This window comes from Mirounga angustirostris, unplaced genomic scaffold, assembly GCF_029215605.1.
Source record: "Mirounga angustirostris isolate CCGP_5_RB_7025 unplaced genomic scaffold, mMirAng1.0.hap1 SCAF_6, whole genome shotgun sequence".
Taxonomy (NCBI): domain Eukaryota; kingdom Metazoa; phylum Chordata; class Mammalia; order Carnivora; family Phocidae; genus Mirounga; species Mirounga angustirostris.
This window is the reverse complement of record NW_026991714.1, coordinates 2,708,104-2,734,766: the sequence shown is the minus strand read 5'-3', so window position 1 is coordinate 2,734,766 and position 26,663 is coordinate 2,708,104. Positions and strand designations below refer to the sequence as shown.

Sequence of the window (26,663 nt, the reverse complement as noted above, 5' to 3'; positions counted from 1 at the left end):
GATCCAGCCTCAGGATCTGAGGGTCTGAGCAGCTGAGGGAGAGCCCAGGGGGCAGGGAAAGGGGCACCAGCCAGGGTTAGTGATGGAGCTGCTCCCCTGGGGTGCACGGGAGGCCACGGTTCTCAGAGGTTGTGGGAACCCATCTGGAAGAAGAGGCCAGCCTGGCCGTCCGTAGGTGCCATGAGTCTGAGGCCGCCGAGCCTGTGGCCAGAGCCGCGTGTCCCTCTCCACCCCTGCCTGTGTGTGAGCGCGGGCCCAGGGCTGGCGGAGCCTCACAGGGAAGGGGAGCTGAGGTGCTGCTCCTGGGGGGGGCTCGTCCTGTGGGGGGGGCAGGGCCGGCCCTCGGCTGCAGACAGAGCCCTGGGGACCTGCAGTAGGGACACGCCCACGTGGGCATTGGGGTGTGGGGGTGCACACTTCCCGGGAGGGCTTTGTTCTCGGGCTCCCAGCTTCTCACTTACACACCTGACACTGAAGTTCCTAGAAAATCAGAAAGGAAATGTGACTCGTGAAATGGTGTAAAGACAGAGGACAGGCCCAAAGCAGGAGAGACCCCACGTCCTTGGCCCTAGGCTGTGACTCAGTGCCTGGACATTGGCTGACCCTGGTGAGCAGGGTGTCCTGGGCTGAGTGGGAACCCAGAGACACAGGTCGGGGGCCCTAGGGGTGCAGGCTGGGGAGGGGAGACCACCAAGCTGGTTGTGAGCACAGGGACGGGACCTCTCCAGCACCAGGCCTCCTTGGGTGGGGAGCTGTTCCTCCATTTATTCTGCAGTTATCTCCTGAGGCCCCACTGCAGGTGCTGAGATAACAAGAGAGATGGGAATGGCTTACTCTACACTGGACAGTGAGGTCCCCGAACTAACAGTTAGCCCCGCCCTTGGGGTGGGGAGGAGCTAAGGGCTCTTCTCAGTGAACGTTTTCCTCCTTTCTTGCTTCTCAGTTCTGGATGTTTCCTCTATACCCTTGTTGGCCCAGGCCGAGCCAGCAGGGAGACAGCCGGCCATGGGCACCTGCTCAGAAGACCCCCACCTCTGCGGAGCCTCCTGGCTCCTGGGATTCACCAGCCTCCTCCTCAGTGAGTGGCCCGGGCTCCCTGGGAGGGGGGCCGCTGGGTGGGCAGGGAGGCAGGAGCCTCCTGGGGAGAGGAATGGAGGAGAGATAGGAGGGGCCGCGGGGGACCCAGCGGTGGGGATGGGCACCCCCGCCTGCCATGCCCAGGGGACTGGGCAGCCTCTGCAGCTGCTGTGTGCAGGAGGGCCGACCCAGAGCCCCCCCATCTGAGCTGAGGAAGCTGCTCTAGTCTGGCTCCTTGGGCAAGATGAGGGCCTGAATCCAGTGACATTCTGTTTGCAACAGAAGGAAAGGAGCCTCCAGAATTCAACGTCTGCGCCCACCTGCGTGTGTAAGGGTGAGCCCGGAACAGGAGACTGATGATGGGGCTCCCGGTGGGGTTGACGGGGAGTGGGGAATGGGAGGGAAGCAGAAGGAACACAAAAAGGGAACTCAAAGAAAGCTGGTCCTAATGGAAGCCCAAAATTCCAGTTATTCCTTCATCCGAGGCCATCTGCTTCTGTTTAACAAATTAAATAAGAACAAAAGAGAAAACACTAAGATCTCCACAACTGTGAATTCTGAGGAGAGTGTGGAAAGCTTTTATTGTCTGTAACGTTGGTTTGAGTGAAACACCCCTCCCTGAGCTGCAGGGATTCTAGGACATTTCTGGAATCACAGGACATCTGTAAACAGGGTCTTTCCTCATTAGAAAATGAGATTTGCATGGAGTTGAGATCCCTTTAACAAGGTAACTTCCTGTCTGATGTGGGCTTTCTCTACTTTTCAATTTTATTGAACTGGAAACATATGAGATATTACAGAGTTTCCTCCATGAACATCTAGGTTGGAAGATTGAGAAAGAAAGCAACCAAGGAAGGAAGGGAGGTACAGAAGGAAGGAAGGAAAAGAGAGAAATGGAAAAAATGTTATGTTGGTGGTTCAATCCTGAATTTCATCTTATTTAAATATTCTCTGATTCTCTTGCTCACTGCCGCCCCGCCCCTGACCCTCTGACCCTCTTTGGGATCAGCACCTTCTGCAGATCTGAGAGCTCTCGGGCCTTCCTCCCGTCCTGCGTGGGCGTCCAGCTTCCTCAAGCTCATGCTCTCGTCCAGCTTCTGGGCAGTTCCTCCCCGGCAGCCTGAGGGCTGAGCCTCCTCTCTCCCGGGTTCCCCCCTTTCCAGCAGGTGCTGGTTAACCCGCAGCTACCCCACGTCCCTGCCCTGCCAAAGCCCACTGAGTACTGCAGTCCCCTCTCCCGGCACAAAAGCTGGGGGGTGAGACCCAGAACTGCTCAGACCCCAATGACCAGACAGCAGTGCTGGGAGGGAGGAGCCCTGGGCAGGGGGAGGGCAGGGGAGGGCTGTAGGGCAGCTCCCTGCAGGGGAGGCACTGGGCTGGGGGAGAGGGAAGCCGGCTCCAGGTCCGGCTCTGCCCAGTGTGACCCGGGACAAGTTCCCCCCCGAGGGAGCCCATCCTCTGTGAAAGGTCCCCTCGAAGACCCTCCAGCTGTGACATTCTGGGACTGGGAGTCTCCCCCCAGACGGGACTGGCCTGTCGCTTCCCCAAGACCTCTGCTCTGTGTCTTCCTCCCGTCCTGTGCTCGTCCTGCGTCCTGACAGGGACTGACAGCTGGGAGCCTGCTTGGGGCCCCTTCAGAACCCAGAGCCCAGGCCTTTCTGTGGTCCCAGCCTCAGCCCTCCAAGGAGGGAGGGGATGCTCTCTTCGAGGCCCCCGGCAATCCTCTGGCCTCTGCCGTCTCTGTCTCTGCCCCTGAGCGGGGTCTGCAGAGCACCGGCTGCAGGACCCTGGCTCCCGCCCCAGTGTGTGGACCCCGGTCGGCACGGCCCGCTCAGGACAGCGAGGTGCAGCAGGAGCCGCTGAGAAGCTGGGCACGAACCGCCTGGCAGGAGCCGCGCAGGTGCTGCCTGTGGTCACCAGCACCGCCAGCTTCTGTCTCCCTGTCCCCCTGGGGCGGACCCCTCTGACCCACGGGGGGCGGCACTGAGAGGGACGGGGTGGGCTCAGAATTCCTGGGGAGCAGCCGGCGGGCAGGTGCCGCCCTGTGGACGGAACCGCTATCCCTCGGGGAGCCCTAGGCACAGCCCCCCTGTTGGAACAAGCCTGCTTCTCTGACTCGGGGTTAGGATCCTGTGTGCACCAGACTCTGCACATTTCCACAGGAGATGAGCCCTGGCCGCCTGGACTGGGGTGGGGACCCGGGTGTGACAGGACACTGTTGTTCTGTGCATGAATTCATGAGGAAGCCCGGTCACAGGAAGAGTCAAAGTCCAGCCCTTTACGGGCCACCAGGAACCCCGATCGATTTACCCAGATGTCCTGTGTGTGCACGGGTTTATCGTGTTTGTGGCCGCATAGAGAGAGGACGCACATCCTTGATGGTGCTGACTTTTGGGAGGAGGCACCCCTGGAACTTCTACTTGAATCAACCCCAGGATCCGTAGGATCACTTTGGATGAGCACAGAATACTTTCCAATCACAAGACGACCCATTGAGCAGAGGGGACGTGCCCACACCAAGTCGAGGGCACAGTAGACATTGTTCTCAGCCGTGCGTGGGAGAACGCGTAGCTGGTCCTCCCTCCATCTCCACCACTCTGCCCAGCAGCTCGGGGGTCTCGGCTACCTGGTGACGGGGGACGGGACAGGGGCCACGGAAGCCAGCTGCTGTGGACAGAGTCAGGAGAGTCCTCTCGGTCAGGAAGGCCCTGGCCGGACTTTGGCTCCCCGTGGACACCGATAGGGTCACACCATGGATGTCTGTGTCCCGGGGGCCCATCCGTGACCCCAGGAGGAGCCCCCGAGAGGGGCAGCTCGGGCAGAGACATGGGCTCCATCCTGGGTCCGGGAAGGCCGGGCTGATCCCAGGTGTGCTTGGTCAAGAATAACCGTCGTGGTCGTGAGAGCTGCTCACTGGGATGGGAAGGCCTCCCTCTCCTGAAACCCTAGCACTCATTCTGGGAGGGCAGCACGGCTATTATGTCCCTGTCCCAGAGGGAAGGCTGAAGGCAGGGAGGTCACGGGACTGCTCCTGTCCACACGCTCACGGGTCGGAGGACCTGGTCTCACGCCTCCCGGACCCTCCCGTCCAGGCTACCGACCGCCCTGCTGCACCTGACCTCCCGGTCTGACCCCAGCACACTCCCTGTGTGTCAGACTCACACACGAACACTGAAATAAGAAGGCTCTGGAAGGAAACAAGAGAGAATTAGGAGCATACTTTGAGGTGGGGGGTGATCTTTTGATGCCAGAGGTAAACCAGTAAGCCTTAAATGATCCATCTGTTTAACTTCATGAGGACAATGGCAGGGCGAATAGTCCAGAGATAATGATGAAAGGCAAGCCGGAAACTGTTTATATTATTTTGTTGGAAAACTTACTAATCTTACTAATCTTACTAATACAAGTCTAGCTCTACATGCTAATAAGAAAAACAGAATCACGGGCAGAGGACATGAGCCGACAGCTCACAGCGGCCAGAAAAGGAGATCAATAGTCATGGGACATGGTGACCGGGTTCATGTACAGGAGGAATGCTCATTCCAATACGAAGTGATATTATTTTCCCTTATCAATGTTGCAAAGGGCAGAAAGTTCGGTCACCGTGTGTTGGTGGGAAACCTAAGCATTACTGGGAGGAGAGCAGTGGGGGTCGCTCTCGGGAGGACGATGAGCAAGGTCTGTCAGAGGCTGAGATGGACCTGCCTTTGGTCCATTAGACCCACCCAGGGGTTATCCCAGTGTCTACACACCGTGTGTGACCTATATACACTAAGTGTGGTGTGGATGAACCAGCGTGTGATGTATATGCCCGTGTGTGTGACGTATGAACACCCGAGTGTGATGGATGTGCCCCCGTGTGTGAGGCAGAATACGCTCCCACGTGCTGTGTGTCCATCAGCACGAGATAGACATGCCCTGTGAGTGACACGCATGCCCCGCCTACAACAGGTACACCCCCATGGGTGAGGCATGTGCACCTGTCGAATTCTGTGCACCGAGTGTGACGGATGTGCCCCCGCGTGTGACGTGCGGACATCCGTGTGTGCAGAGCCTCCAATCCCAGGCTGCTCAGTGGGACCGTGTTTGCAGGGACAAGAGCACCCTGACTGCCCGGCACACGTGGAAGGAACTAGAGCCCACGTGGGGCCGTGGGCAGCTGATCACAAGACTCTTGCCCGCGTGCAGACGCAGGTGCAGCCCTGCCCGAGCCGTGCAGAGAAGAGGGGGGAGCAGAGCAGCGGGCGGCGTGGGGTCGGGCACGTGGAGACACACGTAGGTGCCTGTCAGTGCAGAGACCCCCTCCGGAGGGACACACTCTAACCTGGAAGAGCACAGGCCTGTGGGAAGGGCAACTGGGCAGCGGGGCTCAGAGGTCGGAGAGAGGATGCATTTCCATCTCCAGCGCCCCTCCTTTACTGGAATGCAGAATCTGCTTAACATTTAACACAATTTAAAAGCTGCTGAGTGTGGCTGAAATACAACCTTCCCATCCTTGGAACGGGGACAACACTCTGCAACCCGCCACCTTCAGTGGGTTGTCCTGGGATCCTTAGACGCTCAGCATCTGACGGAGCCGCTGAAATGTAGGGAATGGGAATCACGTTCATGGGGAACCCTGGTCTCGGGTGAGCAAGCGGCAGGTGGATCCCGCTACCTGTCAGTTCCCCCCCAGGCCCTAATACAGTGAGGACGGCGACAAGGAAACACTTACTGTGGGTGATTTTCCTGTGTCGTCACATTTAATCCTTGCAGGAGCCCCGTGGACACGCTCAGCTCTCGTCCCCGTGCTTCCCATGCGGGACCTCGAGGCTTAGACAGTTGAGGAAATCGCCCAAGGCCTCTCAGCTGGTAAAGGGCAGATCTGGAACCTGAACACAGGTCTGTCTCACCCCAGAGCTCACGCCTCAGGGACCTGCTGGCCAAGAGCCCAGGCCTGGATCCCCAGGAGCCCTCACCCGGTCCACATGGCGTGGGGGCCATGCTAGCTGGGCTCCTGCCTCAGTTACCTGGGGCTGTCAAAAGAAGACAGCATAGACCCGGCAGCTTAAACAACAGAATCTTTTATTCACACAGTTCTGGAGGATGAGAGTACAAAATCAAGGTTTGGGCCAATACGGAGAGGGACTGAACGCTGTGCTGTGGGACTCATGACATTAGTGTCCCGACATGCTAGGAGGGATGGGGTAGCCTAGCCGTGTCAGTGACCCAACTCAGTGGACCTTGTGGGGGCCAGATTGGGGCCTCACCTCTCCCTGGCTGTCACCTGCTGGGGTAACCAGCCGCCCCCTCGGCGCCTGGACACACACCAGGTGTGGGCTCCCAGCTCGAGTGGGTCAGGACCCAGGGGGGCTTGGCTGGGTCTCAGGCCCGGGGTGTCTGGGACGGACACTAAGGTCTGGCTGGGGCTGCAGGGAGCTCAAGGGTCACCCGGGAGATGTGCGTCCAGGCTCCCGCGGGTAGTCTTCCTGTGTCTGCTGGACGGAGGCCTCACCCCTCCCTGGCTGTTGGCCGAGGCTGCCCTCCGTCCCTCCTCATGGGGGTCTTTCCACGGGGCTGCCCACAACACGGCGGCGGGCTTCATCAGAGCGAGCAGGAGACAGAGTGAGCGCAAGACCCTGTCACACCCTTGTAGGACCTGCTGTCCCTGAGGGCATTCCATCATGTTGGAGGCACACGGCTCCTTAGAGGCGAGTCCCTGGGGGCGGCCCCCAGTCCAGGGACAGAGCTTGCACGGCCTATGGGCAGGAGGGGTCTCTGTAGCCCTGTGAGAAACTGCCTCCTGCAGAGATGCACTCGGTGTGGACGGAAAATGTGCTCGTGCTTCGGATCCCAGATCTCCTGACATTCATGCTCTCGCTGTTAGGGCTCAGGACAGTGCAGGGGAGCAAGTTCACGTGACCTGTTCAAGGGATGCTCCCCGGGGACCAGGAGGGATTCCAGCCTCGCCTCAGGTTCATGGCACCGTCCTGCCTTCCAAGACTCAAGGAGAGCACATAGGATGGATTTCATGAAGAAGATGGGTTCTAGGGTTTTCTCCTTTATTCTTGGCAAAAACCACTCACATTTTCTGTCTTATGTCCTAGGCGTCTGCAGTGCTGTGACCCAGAGTTCTGGAGCCCATGTTTCTGGAGTTGAGGATTCTGGAATCCCTGTTTCTGTGAAGGGGACTCAAGGAGCTTCTGTGTGGTTTCATGTGATCAGAAGTCCAGAATTACTTCCAGAGGTCGAGCTGGAGAAGATTTCATGGGGCATTGTATCCGGGTCAAACTACATAGCCATGCTGCACGTGTTTCCTGGGACAGATGTTCCAGAATGGGTCAACTTGCAGGACAAGTTCGAGAAGAGGGTCCATGTGCTCAACGTAACGACCCTGAGGATTGATAACCTGACCCTTGAGGACAGTGGGCGGTACCGAGCTCGAGAGTCCTACAGGAGAGGAAGACAGCATGACCAGGATTTCCACCTGAGGGTCTACGGTACGTGGCGGCCCCTCCCCCAGTCCCATAGCTGACCTCCTTCCTCTGTCCCTGGGAGTGTCCACGCACCCCGCTTGCAGGATTCCTTCCCAACCCCAGCCTTCAGACATGATCTTCTCCGCTCAAATTGGATGCCGTGTGTCCATCACAAATGCAGGCAGAGCGGAGACTCACACGAGGGATAAGTCACTTTGGTGCTTCAGGAGTGGAACAGGGAATGGGGGGAGATGGGGATTTTGCCATAACACTCACTGTGCCCACGGGACTCAGGGCACTCAGTGTGACTATTAGCTGTCCAGTGCTGCTGTGGCTGGTGACTGACCCTCATGGCTGACCACACCACCACCTGCGCGTCCTCCTGGGCTGTGGAGCAGGAGTCAGACCCCAGAGCCTCTGCCATGAGGTCCAGGTGTCGGCAGGGCTGTGCTCCTCTCTGGAGGCCCGGGGAGAATCCATTTCTGTTCCCGTCCCCCCTTCTAGTGGCGCCCGCATCCCCTGGCTCGTGGCCCCTTCCTCCCCCTTCACAGCCGGCACTGGTGGGATGAGCCCCTCTGATGCTGCATCCTCCCACCTCCTCTCCTGCCTCCTTCCACTTGAGAGGACCCTGTGATTACATAGGGCCTGTCCGGGATTCCAGACCAGCTCTCGTTTAGGGTCAGCTGGTTCGCAGCCTCATTTTCCCTTTGCCATGGAACCTAAGACACCTGCAGGTTCTGAGGGTCGGCACGTGGCCATGGTTGGGGGACACTGCTAGGACATCCTAGCAGGATCTGGAATCCCGCGTGTGGTTCTCACCGCCCCGTCCCCTTGTCCTTCTCAGCTCCAGCCCGAGGCCAGCTCACTCTCAGACTCCACAGGTCCAGCTCTGAACCTCCACAGATGTAGGAGAAGGTCACACACAACCCTTCCTCAGACACTCAGTGAGCAGCTCTCTCTCCCTGCACCCACCCCCTCCTCTGCACAGGGAGACGTCCTGCTCGCGAGAGAGTGGCCTTTGCAGCCTCAGGTCCGGGAGATTCCCAAGACTGAAGTCACCCTGTCCCTTGTCTTTCTGGGTGGACCCAAGTTCAGGGCATGATGTGACCACACTCAAGGAGGCCATTTCTAGGAACCACCACTGTGTCCCCCACCACGGTCTCTCCTGGTGGGAGTCTGGGGCTGTTTCTGGGCTCCCAGAGCTGTCCAGTGGCCTAATGCACCAGGGACTGTGCAGTCCTGGGCACCATTCGAGCAGGAGAAGCAGGGCCAGGGTCTGGACCAGGAAAATCTTTTACAACTTTCCCTTCTTCTAGGTGACACTGCACTGTCTTAGAATTAATGGGTTTCGGTAGGTGGATCTAGCATTTATTTTATCAAGGGAGATTTTTAAGACCTGTTTAGTCTAGTGAAATCACATAGAGCTGAACTCAGTGGCTCCCTTCCTTATTGGCACTTGCTATGTTTTTGGGTCAGTGTTGTGTTATCTGTAAAATGCAATCACCATCCTTAGGGGGAGGAAGCCAGAGCTTCAGGGAGATACCGCAGGAGAAAGCATGAGCTGGGATGTTCTCCACTCACGTGCAGCTCTGTCCTCTTGTCCCTCCCACCCCAGAGCCCGCGCCTCTTCCCCAGATCCGGGCCACGGTTCTGTCCCTCACACCAGGCTGGTGCAACGTCACTGTGGAGTGTGACACCACGGGAACCAGGGAGGACCTGATCGTGTCCTGGGAGAGCGAGGGTCTCCCCAAGGAGCTGGAGCAGAGACCTTCCCCAGGACCAGCCCCCAACCCCTGGACCCTGGCTGTGAACCTGTCCCTGAGCCAGCCCAGCTCCAGCCTCACCTGTGTGGTCAGCAACCAGGTGGACCAGAAAACTGCCACCCGGGGCCTTGGGAACATTTGTGTCCACGGTGAGTGCATCCTGCCAGAGGGGAGGGGCTCTCCGGGAGCTCAGGCAGCCCTGGGTGAGGGTTCCCGGCCTCTGTCTTCCACGTTTATGTCACCACCTGCTACCTGGTCACACTCCAGGACTCTGGCAGGCACATCCAACATGCTCCTGCCTTTCTCAGTGTCCCTCCCCTTCCTCCCTACCTCTCACCCCTGCTGGTCCAGGCAGCACCCAGCAGGTACCTTTCCCCACCCTCATCCATCATTCCCTGTGTGTCCAGGGTGGTTTTCAGGAGAAGCGAGTTGGGGGTGTCAGTGGTCTGTGCCATCTGAGGGGTCTGAGCCAGTGAATCAGGATTCAGGGCTCGGGGTTCCTCTGCCCGTTTCTGGTCTCACGGACACACTTCACACCCACCTGCTTGCCTGCATTCCTGGCTGGGTCCTGCTGTCCTCAGCTTCCAGCCTCGGCTCAGGCCCCTCCCTCTGCCCTCGGCCCTTCCAAATCAGGAGTCCTCCACTCCCCCACTTCTTCCTGTCCAGGGACCCCTTCCCTGTAGCTGGCTCGGGGACCCTGTGATCCAAGCAGTCCCACAGGGCCACGTGCTGGGTGCAGTTCCAGCATGAAGAGAGTTTGCACAGGGGCTCCTCAGCCTGGATGGCTCAGGGCCCTGCAGGAGCTGCTGCTGTCCTGCCCTCACACCTCGTCTCCTCTAAGGAGCAGTCAGTGACCCCACACTGAGAGCTGATGCTCTGGCCCAGAATCAGTCTCCTCTGTAGCCTGAACCTCTGGAGGGCAGGGGTCATGTCTGCTTCTACTTTGAATGTCTGTCCCACCCTCGGCCTCGGGCAGTTTGCTCACAGTCACTGTGTCCCTGAATGTATGAATGAATGAATGACCTGGTTCCCCCTGTGCCCCCTCACCCCTCCACCCCCTCCTCCAGCTGCTGGGGGACAAGGTGAGGCTGGGAGAGGAGGCAGCTGGACCTGCTACCTCAGCATCCCTGATGCCAGAGGAAGCTCATGGCTCAGTGACCCACTGGACCCTCTGGAAAGAGGCTCCTGCCTCCGTCTCATCCTCCTACCGGACTCCTCCCTGCCTGGTCCCTCTCCCACCTGCCCCAGGGGCTGCTGGCTGCTCCCAGGGCTGGAGAGTTGACCCAGACATCCTGTTCATGGCTCTCCTTCCTGGAATGCCGCACCCACCCTGAATATCGGGGAACTCCTACTCCTCCCTCGAGACAAGGTTTCCCCATCACCTCCTCCAGGAGGCCCTCCCTGAGGACCTGGGTACAAGCTGTAAAGCTCTCGTGCCCTGGCATGGCTCTGGCTGGCTGCCTCTGGCATGTTCTCAGCCCTTCCCCCGCTGAGGAGCTCCTCAAGGGTGGGCACCATGTCCTGTTCCTCTCAGCACCTCGGTCCCAGGCAGGAGCTCAGGAACTGGCTGAGTGAAAGCACCTGCCATGCTCCTCCCTCTGCGGCTTCTGACCAGGTCCCTTCAGACGTCTCCATGTGCCTGGCAATGGGCGTCCTCAGTTCTCTGTGTCTTAACCTTCTTCACTCTTCACTTCAAGCAGAAGTTCTAGTTCCTGACAGCATTAACTGACTGCATTGGTAGACACCTGTGTCCCTCTCTCTCCTGTCCCCACTTCAGTTCTCTGTGTCTTAACCTTCTTCACTCTGTCCTTCTTCAACCAGGACAGGCTGGCACTGCCCTCCTGGGAGGCATCCTGGGGGCCATTGTGGCCGTGCTGCTGATCCTCGGAGCTGGACTATATCTTTGGAAGAGACGTGGGAAGAAGAACTTGAAGCCTGGGAGAGGCAGGTTGCACTTTCCCTCCCCCACTGGACCCTGGACACCCTTTCTCCTGCATTTTGCAGCTCAGGGCATGTCCCTGTAGGTGGCGGCTGGTGTGGCCTTGGCCGTGGGGGTCATAGAGTCGGGGAGGGTCCAGGTGGCCAGGCTCAGACTCAAGCTCCATCTGTGTATGACTCAGGTGCAGGATCGCAGAAGGAGCACGGGGACCCGGATGGTGGCATCCACTATGCAGAGCTGAGCCAGCAGGAGGCTGGAGACAACAGGGACAAGGTGAGGCTGGGAGATGAGGCAGCCTGGGTTCTCCCAAGTCCCTCTGTGCCTGGGTGTGTGCCTGTCAATCCCAGTCATCTACACGTTCTGGCCTCGATGCCTCCGTAACCCTTTCCAGACAAGGCAGTATTAACTAAGAAAATTCTCCTGGGATCCATGCAGTGCTGGGCGCTGGGGCAGGTCTTGTCAGCAGCACTGGGTCTGTGTGGGTCCCTCTGGGCTGTCTGTGTCCCTCAGGAACCCTCTGTCTGCATTCCAGGGTAGGGGTGCACCACATCTAGAAGAGGAGACCTCTCTCACTACCGTCTACAGTGAGGTCCGCAGGCAAGGCCAGGCCATGAGCATGATTTAACCAGAGGAAGCAGGAGAATCCCGCCCTCCGGGGACATCTGTCTTGTGAACCTGATGCCCGAAGCTCTGGTCCTGCCTTTTCCCCCTCTCACTGCTCTGAGCAGGGACTGCGTGGATCCAACTATCAGCTATTTCTATGCTAAATTGTTCTGCACAAGTTCCCCGTGAGACCCAATATCCTGCCTCAACCAATCTTGGACACCAGCCAGCATCAGTCATGTGCTGAGAGCTGTTCACAGACGACGTGAATCCGTAATCGTCAGCGCTGGCTGAGTGCTGGCCCGGTGACACGCACTCTCTGACCATTCTGCCCGCTCCTAACGCACCGGGTCCTCGTGGACTGTCTGTGAGGTGGGGATCGTTGTGCCCACTTTACAGATCAGTAGAAGGAGCCAGAAAGGCTGACTCTCCAGGCTGCACAGCCGGGAGCCCCGGAGTCAGGACTCAGCCCAGGGAACGTGCTCCAGGGCCCGTCTCTCCAGCCCTCGGCTGTCCCCTGTAGTGGCAAACCTCCTTCTGTCCTGTCCTGTTGGCCAATGGCCCAGCCTCCTGTTGCTCAGGAAAAAGCAGAAGTTCTAGTTCCTGACAGTTAGTGTTAACTGACTGCATTGGTAGACACCTGTGTCCCTCTCTCCTGTCCCCATGGAGGACGCTGAGCTCCTCTGGGCTCAGTGAGGACTTTTCCCTGCACTTCAAGGCCCTTCCCTGGGGACCTGTCCTCTCCTGCATTCCTGTCTCTGGCTCGTCCCCGTGACCCTGCTGGCTCCTTCCCTGCAGCCCTCAGCTTGTCTCCGTGCTGCCCCTGCTCCATACCTGAGCCCCCACCTTGACCTCACCTTATGGGGACCCCTAGAGAGCCAGGAGGTGGCCCCCACGTGACACCATTGATGCCCCTTTCCTTCGCCAACGCCCTCTGCCCTCGGGTCCCTGACGGCCACTCTCCTGGACCCCCTGGCCCACCTGCCACCCTCCCAGACTCCTCAGCCGTCCCTCCAGGGCTTCTCTTCATTCACACGGTGGCACTTCCGAGGGTCTGGGCAGGACCCTTCCCATCTCCTAGTGTCTTTCTCTCTCTGGGGCCCCTGCTCCAGGAATTCAGTGACCACTCACACCGCTGATGCCCAGGGCTGCCTCCCCGCCCCACGCCCTCTGCTCAGCCCCACCCCTGCCCTCCAGCCCCATCGGCCACATCCCTGCCCCTGTGCCCTCCTCCACCCTCTCCTCCTGCGGTCACAGACCCTACTTCCCTTTCTGTAATACCAGGACCTGGTGAGAAAGAGCAGGAACTCCTCTCCCACAGGAAGGAAAACAGAAGCAATTTCCTGTAATCAGACAATAAATGTGCACATGTTGTTTGTAGGAGAGGTGGGAGCAGTTCACCTGAGCCCAAGAAAAATACTATAGGGTCACCTCTCGGTATGGGACACATTTTCTCTCCTTCCATGCTCTACCGCCATTCCCCCAGGTGACGAAGCAGCCTGCGGTTTGCCCTAATTAGTAATTCAAGCAAGACAAAAGTGGGTCTCAATTGTCCCTTCCTCTCCAGCTCCAGTGGAAACGGGTCGATCCCCTGAGATCAGAGGAAAGCAGAGAAGCTTATCATCCCTAAAACCTCAGCGTCTGCACGGTAACACACACGCACACGCACACACACACACACGCACCAGCCTCCAGCCAGGCAGCTATGTGCGGGTCAGAACTAGGTCTGTCCCACAAACATGCAGATCACAATATGAAGGAGGACTCTAAGTGTCTGAGAACACTGTCATCGTCTGGACAGCTGGCAGAGCAGGGCCGTGTCTCTGAATCGTGCAGTCCATTTCCGAGCTCAGCTCCTTTCCCTCCAGGGTCCCTACAGCTCACCCTTGCTGGTGGGTGGGCAGCAGGGAAAAACCATTTCCCGGACACTGGGATGCGGTAACTCCAGCAGGTGGTGGGTGTTGTTGGCATTAGTCACACTGCACACGGTCGGTGACAGATGTTTGACATGATTCCTATTCTCAGTCTAGACCGGACAGTGGGGGGTGAGGGCTGGAGGTGAGAACACGAGCCCACGGTACCCCCCACAGAGCCTCACGGGGCTCCCTGGCTCCCATGCCCTGTCCCACCCTCTCACCCTTTCTGTGGAGCTGGACTAGATGCCTCTCCATGTCTGCAGACCACTCAAGAGCCTCAGGGTTCTCCCCACGACCCGCAGCACAAACTTCTAAATCTGTGTTCAAGTCCTAACGAGTGTAATGACGGGGGCCTTCCCTCCCTGTTGGCCTTATATCCTGCAGTCTTGGTGAACTCACTAGTCCTAGGAATTTTGTGTGGATTCCTTGAGATTTTCTGTGCACACAAACATATAAACAATGTCTATAACAAACACAGATGATTTCTTTCTCCTTTTCAATCTATATATTATTTCCTTTTCTTGTCTTATTGCACTGACCAGACTTCCAGGAGAATGTGGAATAGCAGTGCTGAGAACAAACAGCCTTGCCTCCTTCCCAATATTAAGGGAAAAGCTAGTTTTTCACCACGAAGTGTGCTATTAACGGTAGGGAATTTTTTAAATATGCTTTATTAGATTTATCAGTTTCATTATCTCTGCTCTTGTCTTTCCTATATCCTTTTTCCACTTGCTCTGGGTTTATTTTGCTCTTACTTTTCTAGATTCATGAGGTAAATGCTTAAATTATTAATTTGAGCATTTCTTCTTTTGTAATATCTGCTTCTCATTATATATATTACCATATAAGCCCTGGGTTAGCTTCTTGTCACACATTTTGATATCTTGTGTTTTTCATTACCATTCACTTCAAATATTTAAAATTTCCCTCAAGATTTCCTCTTTAACTCATGGGTTATTAAGGAGTGGATGTTTAATTTCTGCATGTTTGCAAATTTTCCTGTTATTTTTCTGTTTATAAATTCTACTCCAGGGGCATCTGGGTGGCTCAGTGGGTTCAACATTGGCCTTCGGCTGAGGTCGTGATCCCAGGGTCCTGGGATCGAGCTTTGGGTCAGACTCCCTGCTCAGCAGTTCTCTGCTTCCCCCTCCCCAATGCTCATGCTCTCTCTCTCTCTCTCTCTCTAATAAATAAATAAAATATTTTTTAAAATGCTACTCTAATTCTACTATGGTCAGAGAAATACATTATTTTAAATCTTTAACATTGTCAAGCTTTGTGTTATGACCCAGGACAGGATGTAATCTTGGGGAGGTTCCCATGTGCACTTGAAAGGAATGTGTAGTCTGCTGTTGGGGTTGAATGTTCTCTAAATATCAATGAGGTGGAATGGGCTCATGGTGGTGTTTATTGTCTGTATTCTTGCTGATTTTCCATCCGCTAGCTCCGCTCTGCTCTCTGACTGGGACACTGGATTCATTATTATTATTCATATTTCTATCCTGTCAGTTTCTGCTTCATGTGTTTGGTGCTCTGCTGTTAGGTGCACACAAACCTAAGATACTTCTCGTTTCCTGCTGAGTTGACCTTTCGTTATTCTGTACTATTTTTCATCCCTGGAAATTCTCCTTGCTCTGAAGTCTGCTCTCTCTCATGTTAACTGAACCTTCGAGCTGTCTTTGAATTAGTGTTTGTGTGGTGTCATCATTCATTTCATGAATCAATTTGGCTGGGCCGCAGTGCCAAGAGTTGTGGTCAAGTATTATTCTGGATGTTTCTAGGAGGAGACTTTGGATGAGATACACTTAAATGGATGAACTTTGAGTAAAGCAGACTGCCCTCCACAATGTGGGTGGGCCCCTCCAATCAGTTGAAGGCTGAGCAGGAGCAACGACTGACCTCCCCTGAGCAAGAAAGAATTCTACAGCAGATGGCCATTGGACTAGAACTATAGCACTGACTCTTCCTTGTGTCTCCTCCTGACGACCCTGGACTTGAAACCCAGCAGCAGATCTTCCCTGCTTCTCAGCCTGGCTCACCCGCCCTGCAGGCTCTAGACTCACCAGGCTCTATAATAATGTGAGCCATTCTTTACAGTACATCTCTCTGGATTTATAAGCATCCTATAATTCTGCTTTCCTGGAGAATCCTGAGTACTATCCACAGCACATCTTTTCCTATCTTTTTCCTGCTAACCCAGCTCTATCAGGCCAGACTGGGAACTGTGGTTCCAGAGTGACCTGGGCCCTTCAGTCCTGTGTCCACTTGCCTATCTGCTCTCCCATCTGAGGTGCTCATTGACCTTCCTCTGCCTCTTCCTGTTCCTACCCCATCCGAGCACACACACTGAACGACCCCACACAAATCCCATCACTCTGCTCTCTACACTGGGCTTTGGTTTTGCCATCAGCTAATTTTCCTGAGGTCTTCTCACTCACCCTCTTTTCTTCCTACATATTCTCCCAGTCTCACTGACAGTCCCAGTGAGTGTCATACTTCCCTTGTTGTCACAGGGGTCCACCAGCCTGAGGGAACTCACAGGGGACCTTCTGTCCCAAGGGGACCTCAGCAGGTGCATGAACATCACACCCAGACCTGGATAAAGAGGGTGGACAAATGTGGGGAAGGAACTGAGCAGTGATGCCTGGACAGGTCTTGTCCTTCCAGCCCCTGCTGAGGTTCTCGGGACAAGAAGGTAACACATGAAATCAGTGCTGCTCATCAGAGCAGATTTTCCTTGTAGAAGTTTCTGAAGAAAATGCTGTTTACAACAGTAAAAGGCCGGCTGGAAAGGAGAGAAAGGTTGATAGACACTGACACGCATGTGCCCAGTGGCCGTGGTCCAGCTGCAGCATGGCTCTTCATTTGCCGCACAGCCAGAGGTAGGGGACACTGGAGTTGCCAAGTCCCTGAGAAGGCACTGGACACGTGGTCTCCGAGTGATCCAGCCCCAACTGTCCACGTTAGAGGGTTGTGGGAAGGGAAACTGAGTGGCTCCATGATGCAGAAGACAAAATCCAGGTGGATGGGACCGGAGATGTCCATAAATCTCTGAGTGGATCTCGTTCCTTCTACTGCATCCCCATCCAGCTGGAGTGGAGAGGGACCCAGGTGTGTCTAGCCCCTCTAGTCTCTCTGCCATCTCGCTGCCATCCAAATTTCCACATTCGGGGCCATTAGTGGGATAGACCAGACCCTGGGTCCTGGTCGACTGTCTTCCAGGGGAGACTCTCCAAGACTGTAGAGTTCCTGCTTTCCTGATTTCTTTGGCAAAAGTGAGCAGATAGAGCTTGTGAAAGGAACGGTCTCTCCTCTTCTTGCTTCCCGTTCTCAGCTGCTCCCTGTGCTGCTCACAAATGCAGTTCGTGCTCACGGGCGTCCTTAGTTTCAGTGTATTTTCTCCCTCACTAGTCTGCAGGCAGCCTGAGGGCAGAAGCTTCACCTTGTTCTCTGCCCCATCACCTGTGACTCGGACAGAGCTGCTTCTCGGTAGCTGTTCAGTAATTGTTGGTGGGAGATGAGAAACATTTGCTCAGAAATTATCTGTCCCACATCTAGGCTGCTAGCCGAACCCACCCAAGCCCCCACATCAGACCATGTGAAGTAATGTCTTTGTCCCTGCAGATGACCTACTCAGAGCTGCCCACGTGGTTCTGCCAAGAGAAGCTCCAGGGTCTCCTGTGTCAGACTCGCTCAGTGTGCATCCAGCCATGGGAACTCAGCTGTGCTGTGGTCATAGCTGCTAGGATCATGTCTCACTCCGTCTGCCCTCATGCTGATCTCCCATCAGGGATTCCATCACGTCAATGGGACCAAGTGAGAAGGAAGTAGCAGGTACACCAGATGTCCCCGCACACAGAGAAGCACCAGAAATGGATTATAAATCCCAAGAAAATCAAGGGTCCTGACATCATAGTCTAGTTCATAGGGAGTCCAATCATTTGGGGAAACAACAACATATTCCTTCAAATTTAAAAACAATTTAGTCTCTCCTGTATGCTCGGTCATGAGGAAAGAGACACCATGCTTCCTAAGCATGTTTGTGTTTCTGGAGCCAGATTTATGACCACTGGGTGTGCTATATCACTATATTTACCAGTAATCCACTCAACAACCAGCTTGGAAGAGCCAAAGAAGACTCCTAGCTGGTGCAGGTTACAATGTAAGTAGCTCTGCTCTTGATTCTTATGGTCCTGGAGCCCCACAGGTGTTGAAGTGGTATTTAATTGCTCATAGGGGCCTGATAGAGCCTCTGATACTAAGCACATCTTCTTTGGAAAGTAACTCTTATCCCATATAGAATAGACTTGACACTGGACTCTAGTAGACACTTAGTAGCAGAGCATGGGACATACCGAATGACCATGTTCCCCTGCCGACTGTCTTCAGCCATGCATTTTCTGGTCCATGAAATCATACCATCAGTCATGTCTAGTTACCTTCCATTATCAGGTGGAAGTTATATACAAACATAGGCTCCAGCAGGACCTGGGGACACAACTAAGTTGCATGAGCAGGCCCCTTACCATCCCGATGCACCTGGTCCTGCTACCAAGACCACCTCTAACCCTGATGGAGACAGGCGGAGAAGACAAACGGAGATCCACACAGCATATGTCTACATGTGGTTAAGTGCTAAGTAAAACAGGTTCAACTCTCCTACCTGGAAATCTTGTCCTGTGAGCATACTTGAACAAGTACATTCCAAAAAGCCACTCATGAAGCTGTGAGCTGGACATTGGTGTTAATCCGATGGAGCCACAGGTCCTTGAGAAATCAGAAACCTTCCTGGGAGAGAAAGGAGGCCTGTGGCCAACCCAGGCTGAGGGTGGCCTCCTCCCTGCTCCACTCGATGCACAGAGTCTCCTGAAGCCTGCCTGCTGCTGCCAGGGGACCCGCCACCAGGCCGGGTCTGGCCCCGCTTCCTGCTGGAGGACACGGGCTCCCGGGAGCAGCAGACTTTGCAGAAGTGCAGGACCAACACCCAAAAGCAGGCCACAGTGTGGTTTGGAGGCAGACAAGGGACAGGTAGAGAAGGTCTGCAAAGTCCGCTATTAGAGACCAGGTCTGGGTTTAAAGCTGCCGATGCCTCTTTCTCTGTGAAGTCCATGCCTGGTGGGATTCCCACAGCTGTTTGGTTCGCTGAGACCTGCATGTGAGGCTTCTGAGCACACATCAGCCACAGGGAGGGAGAGGGCTCCGCAGACGTGTTGGGATTGGAGAGATGTATTTACTAGAGAGTGACAGAAAGTTGCATAGCAGTGTGGGAGAATCCTCAAGGAAGTCTCACAGGGGAGGCCTCGGCTTCACCAGATGGGCCTCCAAATTACTGTTCTCCATGCAGCACGTTTGAGGAGGAAGCAGGGATGGTGGCAATTCACCAGCGACTGTGTTGGGTGGGGGACATCAGTCAGGATCAAGGACTGGGAGGCAAAGCAGGGATGTTGAGCCCCTAAAGCTAGATTTGTGCAAAGCCGCCCTCCGGGTTGGGGGCAAAGAGCGTCCACCTCCACCATGGAAGGGGCCTCAGCCTAGATGTGTAGGGAGCACTGTCACATGCAATGGCCACTAATTAATCCTCATGCATGTGGGATGGGACAAGGAATTGTCACAGTTATGAGCACCTGCCCTTAGTACCTAGCCGTCCTGCTATATGTGGTATAGATTCAGGCAAACCAAAGTGCTGCCTGGATCCTGGGAAGCAGAAAGTCCTACTGGCTTGTTTCAAGGTAAGGCAAGAAAGGGTATTGTTAGAACCGGCTCCATCAGCAAACCCCACCCTAGGGAATCCAGGAATGAAAGCCAGGACATGAGGGGGTGTCAGAGTGATGAGTAGTTTTAGACGGAGAGGTAAAAGACCTTAGTAGATAAACTTTTCTGCTCCCTTGAAAGAGGAAGGACGCCTAGAAAAGGATGCTCTCTTCCAGTGGGCAGGGAGTGATACCAGGGTGGGCTCTGACCTGCGGCAGGCAGGCCGTGTGAGCAGACCAGCTCTAAAGCCCAAATGTGGCCAGATTTGATCCAACAAGAGCAACACACGTCCCCGCTCGAACCCCAGCACCTCCGGCTGCGCATTCTGGCTTCGATGCCTCTGTAACCCTTTCTAGGCAATGCAGTATTTACTAAGAATATTCTTAGTATTGGCATACTAATGGGGAAACCTTGTCTCGAGGGAGGAGTAGGAGATTCCCCGATATTCGGGGTGGGTGCGGCATTCCAGGAAGGAGAGCCATGAACAGGATGTCTGGGTCAACTCTCCAGCCCTGGGAGCAGCCAGCAGCCCCTGGGGCAGGCGGGAGAGGGACCAGGCAGGGAGGAGCCGGGTAGGAGGATGAGAGGGAGGCAGGAGCCTCTTTCCAGAGGGTCCAGTGGGTCACTGCACGTGCCTGCTGGGCGGGACAGGTAAACCCGTGTTTGGTGAACTGGTGCCCGTGAGGAGAGGGCCAGAGCCTTAAGGGACCACAAAGCTACAGGGACGGGACGGTTGCAAGTGCCCCAGAGAAGAGTTGTACCCCCACTATTAGAAAAAGGACAGAGTGTGAGATCCCACAGGACAGGGCAGCCTGTATCACAACTGACTGTTGTGGTTTGTCTTCTCCTTTCCCACCTCGGGGGACAGATTGTGCAGGGAGCTACAAGGACTCCTCCAAGAAGATGTGATGAGACACAGAAGATGTTATTCACCAAGATTCCAGAGGTTGAGGAGGCAGACCGGCCAGAGGAGGATACGGGACGAGCATTCGGAGCGGAGAGCCTGGACTCCCCTTTGAGGGAGGTCACTCGTTGGGAGAGAATGTCTTGGTTAGGAGGTGCACAGTGAGGGGTGCCGAACAGGTGGTCAGGCTGCGCGGGCAGCCCCCTTAGGGAAGCCTCCAGATGCCGGATGGAGTCACCGGCTAGCCAGGCGATTCACTCAAGTGGAGCATTCTGGAGGGATGCCAAGGGGCCAGATCTGAAACCCTGTCGGGGTTCCTAATGGAGAAGGCAAGGAGGGAACTAGGAGGACGCAGACCTCAGGTGTTACTGAAGCCTGAGGTTGGCGTGTTCATCACGGGGCTGTGAAAGTGAGATTCAGGCCGCGTTTAATGACGTTCCCATCTGGTTCCATACGGATTGCATTCCAAGAGCTGCTGGAGCAGATGAACTCCGGGTCGCTGGGTTTTCAGTGACAAGTGTGTCATCCATCGGTGGTGCATGGGGTTTTATGTCGGGTGGGCGCCCAGAAGGCGTCTCCCCGTTCAGGCTGGGTGAGTCAGCCGCAGCAGGAATCAGCCTCGCCTTCAGCGGGGACTGCGCTGATGGTCCTCCTCCTCTGAGCCATGGCCACCCCTCCCCCTGCGACACGAGCCCAGACAGGGCCCCTCACCGAGAACGCTGTACGGAAATTGAAGTGGCGACTTCCCAGAACATTCTGAACAACCGCTTCTCTGTCTCTCTCCTCCCGCAGCCCTCGTGACTAGCAAGCAACCCCCTTGGACTTTCTTGGTTTGAATTGTACTCTGTCCGGAAGAAAACTCGATTTGTCCCTCAGACTCCATGTCACAGGAGCTGTCTGCTTCGGCTCACTCAGCGTCTCACTCGTCTCCGGTTCTGAATACTCTCCGCAAGCCAAGTCCAGTGTGGACCGTTCGGATGGGGGTGAGGGACGGCAGGGATCGGAGAGAATGGAAGAGTCTTTTCCCTGGACAAATTCCTTTTCCTCAAAGCCAACAAGCTGACCTGTAAGAAGATGCTCGAGTTCACTAGTGATGTTATGGAACCTGGGCTGGATCGCCCGACGGAAGAACGAAGCGGCACCCGGAGCTCTTGGAGGACAGGAGGTGTATTGAACGCCGGCGGGCTCAGAGGAGAGTGGTCTCCAAAGGTCTGAGCCCCGAGCACAAAGGGGGCAATTTATACACTTCTACTTCTGCCTACTTGGCACTTTAGGCACGTGCGCGAAGCGGGGCAGGGAGAAGAACCCGGAAGAGCCCCGGGGCAGGGGCTGGACTCGCTCGCTGGCTCGGTCGGCCATCTCAGGACACAGATTTTCCTTAGCAGTGATCGGGAAAATAAGAAGTGAAACCAATGCCATCTTCATCTCTCAACCTGACAATCAGGAGAATGAGGTCCAGCCCCGGCGAGGCTGTGGAAAATGGGGACTCGCCTACACCGTTGGTGGGTGTGACAGTGTCGGAACGAGGGACAGTGTATGATGTCGTAAACGTACTGTGCCCTTTGAGCTTGAAATTCTACCTGCTGGAATATATTGCAGCAGGAGCAAAGCCTCATCGATGCTCTAAGAGACATGTTTGCGGATGCTATGGCTGGAACTGCTAATGGCCTTTCTGCTGTCTAGTCTTTCCATTTCTAACTACGTATTTGGTGGTAATTATGTCAGTTATGAAAGTGACATGTCCCAGACCTTTGTAGGACAAGGAGGGCTACTGAAATACAAGCAAGAATTCATCGGATGGAACTTGAGGAAAGCCCTCTCACCCTTCCCCTCTTTTCTCCTTTGTGGCGTCTGGACCTGATGGCTAGAGTCACAGCAGCCACTTTGTGACCTTGAGGATGGACGCCACACACTAAGGAACAGAAAAATACAAGAAGCCCGGGGCCTCAATGCCTCATAGAGTTATCATTCCTACCCTGAACTGTTTGCCTGCAGATTTGTCCTGAACACAAGAGAAAAACAAGCCCATGGTTTGTCTAGGTCACCATGATTGCATCTGTCACCGGCAGCCAGTATACAGGAGCCACTGCTGTTCGTGGTTTCATGTTCCGTGGTCAACCACAGTCAGGAAGTAGATGATCCTCCTCCTGACGCACGCTCAGAGGGTCAGGAGTAGCCTAATGCTACGTCTCAGTGCCGACAGCCCTGCCCTCGCATCCCTCATCACACGGACATTTTATCACCTCACATCCTCATATGAAGGAGGAGGGTGGGTGCAGAACAGGAAGATATTTTGAGAGAGAGACCACATCCACATAGCTTTTATACAGCACATTGTTAGGACTGTTCTATTTTTATTAGTACTATTGTTAATCTTGAACTGTGCCTAATCTGTAAATTAATCGTTATCACAGGTCTGTGTGTACAGGAAAACACATAGTGTCTATAGGGTTCGGTACTCTCTGTGCTTTCAGGCGTCACTGGGGGTCTAGGAGCGTGTCTCCTGGGGAGAAAGGGGGACTTCTGTATTCCTCACGGACACAGATATTGGTGGGAACCTTGTCTTAAAATAGAGGAATAATGTAGGCGGTCTAAAGGTCCCTAGCTTCCCCTTTCCTGAGGTTTTCCTGATCCGAGCCCCATCTCCGTCGGCAAGACCCTGACCCTCAACCTCTTTCTCATAGCAGAACTTGAGCTGGGCTCTGCTTGAGCACATTCCTCCTACGCTGCCAGAGGAGCAGCACGTAATTCAAATATTTCTAAATTCCTGGAAAAGGAGACATGGAGTCACTGAGAGTCAAGACTTTTAAGTTGTGTTTAAAACCCCAAATTATATAAACAAAAACTGAGAAGTAGGAGAGAGAGCAAATGTGCTCCATTCTCACTGAACTAGGAATGGAAATAGCTGTCTGCTCCTGGCTTGACTAGGGACAAAGTAGGTTTAAAGTCTTCTTTATTATTTACAGGAAAGTGCTAGTAAAATTGAAAACAGGATGTTTACCTTCAGAATCATTGGGAGGTAGAGAGGCAAAGAAAGTCTATGTTAGTGGTCCATCGGTTGTATGGCCGGATACAAAAAATAAGTTAAAAGACCTTAAGCAGGCAATCTCACAACAGAGTATTTATTAATTTGTGACCCATACATTTTAAAGCAGATGCCAAACATTAAAACCTATGCAATTACGAGGGGCGCCTGGGTGGCTCAGTCGTTAAGCGTCTGCCTTCGGCTCAGGTCATGATCCTGGAGCCCCGGGATCAAGTCCCGCATCGGGCTCCCTGCTCAGCGGGAAGCCTGCTTCTCCCTCTCCCACTCCCCCTGCTTGTGTTCCTGCTCTCGCTGTGTCTCTCTCTGTCAAATAAATAAATAAAATCTTTAAAAATAAAATAAAATAAAATAAAAAAACCTATGCAATTACGAGATATCCACGTCCATGAAAGAAACCCTATTGTAACACCTTGCAGCTGGAGACGACTTCATACATTAGCTCATCCCTCAAGGCTGCAAAGGCATTTAGAGTGAGAGCCCTAACCCAGCAGTATGGCCAAGCCAGAGTGCATACGGCCTTCTTGACTACTTTGCACGTTTGACTTAAAAAATTCAGGGCGGGGACATCTAGAAGCTAGGGAAATTAAGACGGTTTACGTTATTCCTCTACTTTAAAGTTTACAACAAACCTCCATGTCTGTTAGAAACACAGAGGGGGGCTAGTCAGAGAGATCTCACCCTGGTGACCTAAACACGCGGGAATCTGGGGTCAGCTTCTTGTCTGATTTAATCGGGTCATCTGTGAGGCCTCATCCTGTGCAGATGCAGAAGTCTGCCAGGCGCGGGACAGGGGCCAGCTCAGGGTTTTCTTGTTCTTTGTCTTGTGTGTGCCGTCTGCGGTCTGTGAACGCTGGGAGGAGATCTTTTCAACAACTCGGCCCGCTCAGCTCAGTGACATCCATGCTCCCAAACAGCAAGAGTCTGGACTTGACCCAGTGAGGGGCAGGGCCCTCGAGGCTCAGTTCGCCCACACGTGGCCGTCTGACAAACACACCAAGCCCGAGAGCCAGGGACATTCTATTGCATGTTCAAAGCGGGGTTTTTTCCTGATCAAGATGAAAATACGAATAGACACTCTTGTATTTTCTTTGTATACCGCAGTGGACCATCTCATACCGACACACTGGAGACCAGTACTTTATCTAAAAAGGTACCTTTTCTCGTCGTTATTTTAAAATGGTCAGAAGGACCTACACAGAGGAGCTAAACGTGGATGCTCAGGACTGCCTAAAGCTTGGGCAGAGGACCCGAGTAGACGGTTTTTAAAAGAAGACACCCGACGGTGGGCAGGTACATGGAAGATGTCAACATGGCTGATCACCAGGGAAACGCAAGTCCAAACCAGCGTCTGTCGGGCTGGCTGCTACCAAAGGGCAAGGGACAGAGTGTTGGCGGGAACGCAAACTGGTGCAGCCAGCGTGGAAAACAGTGCGGCGCTTCCTCCGGGCACTGAAAACACAACCACCGCATGACCCCACATTCGGCGCCTGGGCGTTGATGCGGGCACTGGAATCACGACGTGGGCGAGTCTGCCCCTCCCCGTGCTCACTGCCGCAGGAGTGACAAGAGCCAAGACGTGGGAACGCCTCGGTGTCCACGAGGGGCCAGCAGACCTAGATGTGGCGTATGCATCCCCTGGAGCACTATCCGGCCATAGAAGGAAGGAAACTGCCCCCTTGGGACAACATGGCTGGACTCTGAGGGCCATACGCTGGGTGAACGAAGTCAGACAGAGAAAAACGAATCCTCCATGTTCTCACTTAGGTGAGCAATCTAGAAAAGCTGGAGCCACTCGTGATGGGCACCGGGTGCTGCCTGGCCATGCGGAATCACGGCATCGAACGCCTGAAACAGTGTCACCCTGCATGTTAACTCACTGGAATTCAAATAACGAAAAAAGCTGGACTCCTAGAAACAGCGTAGAGCGGGGTTGTCAGCGCTGGGGGTGACGGGGAGTGGGGAGAGCCTGCCAAAGACACACGCTTGCAGGGCTCCGAGGGGGTAAGTCCGGGGCAGAGGCTCGGCTTGCCGACTACAGCTCACGTGACCGTGTTCTAGACGGAATCTGTGGGTGGATGCCAGATGTCCTCGCACCAGAAGTGAGGACCAGCACGGAGGGCTGGGGCTGTTATCTGGGCTCCTGCGGGGATCATGCAAGCAGGGACACGTACATCAAACCAACCTGCTGTACCCCTTAAATTACCTATGCCCCATGTCAATGAGACCTCAGTAAAGCTGGTGGTGATTAGCTTTGTGATGCGTCATAACAGTGACTTTTCATTTTCTACGTTTAATGAATTTTATATAATCAACATGGATTATTCTTATCAGAAAAAAACCTTCTTTTTCAATTCTGCATGCCTGTAGCTGCTCAGGCTGGGAGAGACCGGTACACGTGGCCAGGATTCAATGGGAGGAGGGGCGGGGTGGGGGATGCAAAGTGGATGGAGGACCCAAGGGGGAAAAGGGGTGCAGTGGGGCTGAGGGAGGGCCTGTGGCAGGGGTGGCGGGTGGGGGGAGAGGGCTGGAGGGGTGAGGAGGTGAGGACAGAGGGAGAGACTCTGGCACAGGGCTGGGGAGGGGCGGAGCATGAGGGACATTGTGTTCTGGGTCCCACAGTTATGGACTCCCTGTGGTGTAGCTGGTTCCCCTCCCAGACCCTGATGCACCAGGTCCGCCTCCTCCTGGGTGGGGGGCACTCCGGTGTGGGTGTGGCTGGGGGCCCTGGAGGCAGGTGTGAAGGAGGCAGGTGGGCAGCAAGGGGCTTGCTGGTACCAACATCCTGATGTCTCCAGAGTTGTGAAGGGTTGAGGGAGAGAAAGGGTACTAGGCCCTGTTGGGGATGCCCTCAAATTCCCCAGGACGGGGAAACCACCCTCAACCCTCTCTTAGGAAAGGCAGTTCTTTGCCCTGCTCTGGGGGCCGAGGCTGAGATCATCAGTAGCTCAGAGTCTCACTTTCCAGAGTCCTGCTCTGTCCCCGGAGCTGTGTCTACAATCTCAGACCCTGTGTGCACCCCCTCCACACCCCCCAGGCTGCTTGTGTCCCCAGCTCCCAGGCTGAGGAGGGCGTGAGTGAGTGAGGGGCCAGGACAGCCTCCCGTGGCCCCCGCAGGAGGGACAGCTGAGCCGTGGCACCATCGGCGGAGGGGGTGGGGCTGGGGAAGGGGACCTTCCCTTCTTATCTGCCTGTGACCTTTCCGTGTGGTT

General features: G+C 55.0%; 1 protein-coding gene and 2 long non-coding RNA genes across 3 annotated transcripts; all 3 read left to right on the top strand.

The window, feature by feature from the left end:
- Nucleotides 1-880: 880 nt before the first annotated feature.
- Nucleotides 881-11,319, top strand: LOC135364676 (carcinoembryonic antigen-related cell adhesion molecule 21-like). Its single transcript, XM_064593563.1, has 5 exons — nt 881-1,078; nt 7,164-7,556; nt 9,148-9,444; nt 11,117-11,239; nt 11,300-11,319. The coding sequence occupies exons 1-5, from the start codon at nt 1,006-1,008 to the stop codon at nt 11,317-11,319; spliced, it is 906 nt and encodes a 301-aa protein (XP_064449633.1). The 5' UTR covers nt 881-1,005.
- Nucleotides 11,320-11,415: 96 nt separating this feature from the next.
- LOC135364693 (uncharacterized) lies at nt 11,416-14,932 on the top strand. The gene is made up of 2 exons (XR_010412142.1): nt 11,416-11,507; nt 11,767-14,932. It is a non-coding gene; the product is annotated as an uncharacterized LOC135364693 (long non-coding RNA).
- A 321-nt stretch (nt 14,933-15,253) lies between these two features.
- LOC135364692 (uncharacterized) lies at nt 15,254-25,676 on the top strand. Its single transcript, XR_010412141.1, has 4 exons — nt 15,254-15,832; nt 16,497-16,635; nt 17,378-17,587; nt 20,373-25,676. It is a non-coding gene; the product is annotated as an uncharacterized LOC135364692 (long non-coding RNA).
- The last annotated feature ends 987 nt before the right edge of the window (nt 25,677-26,663 follow it).

What these genes read in the sequence shown, in the direction of transcription:
- LOC135364676 (XM_064593563.1), top strand. Translation starts at nt 1,006, where the DNA reads ATGGGCACCTGCTCAGAAGACCCCCACCTCTGCGGAGCCTCCTGGCTC. An exon ending in ATTCACCAGCCTCCTCCTCA is followed by an intron (nt 1,079 to 7,163) that starts GTGAGTGGCCCG and finishes CTTATGTCCTAG; the next exon opens with GCGTCTGCAGTGCTGTGACC. An exon ending in TGGGAACATTTGTGTCCACG is followed by an intron (nt 9,445 to 11,116) that starts GTGAGTGCATCC and finishes TTCTTCAACCAG; the next exon opens with GACAGGCTGGCACTGCCCTC.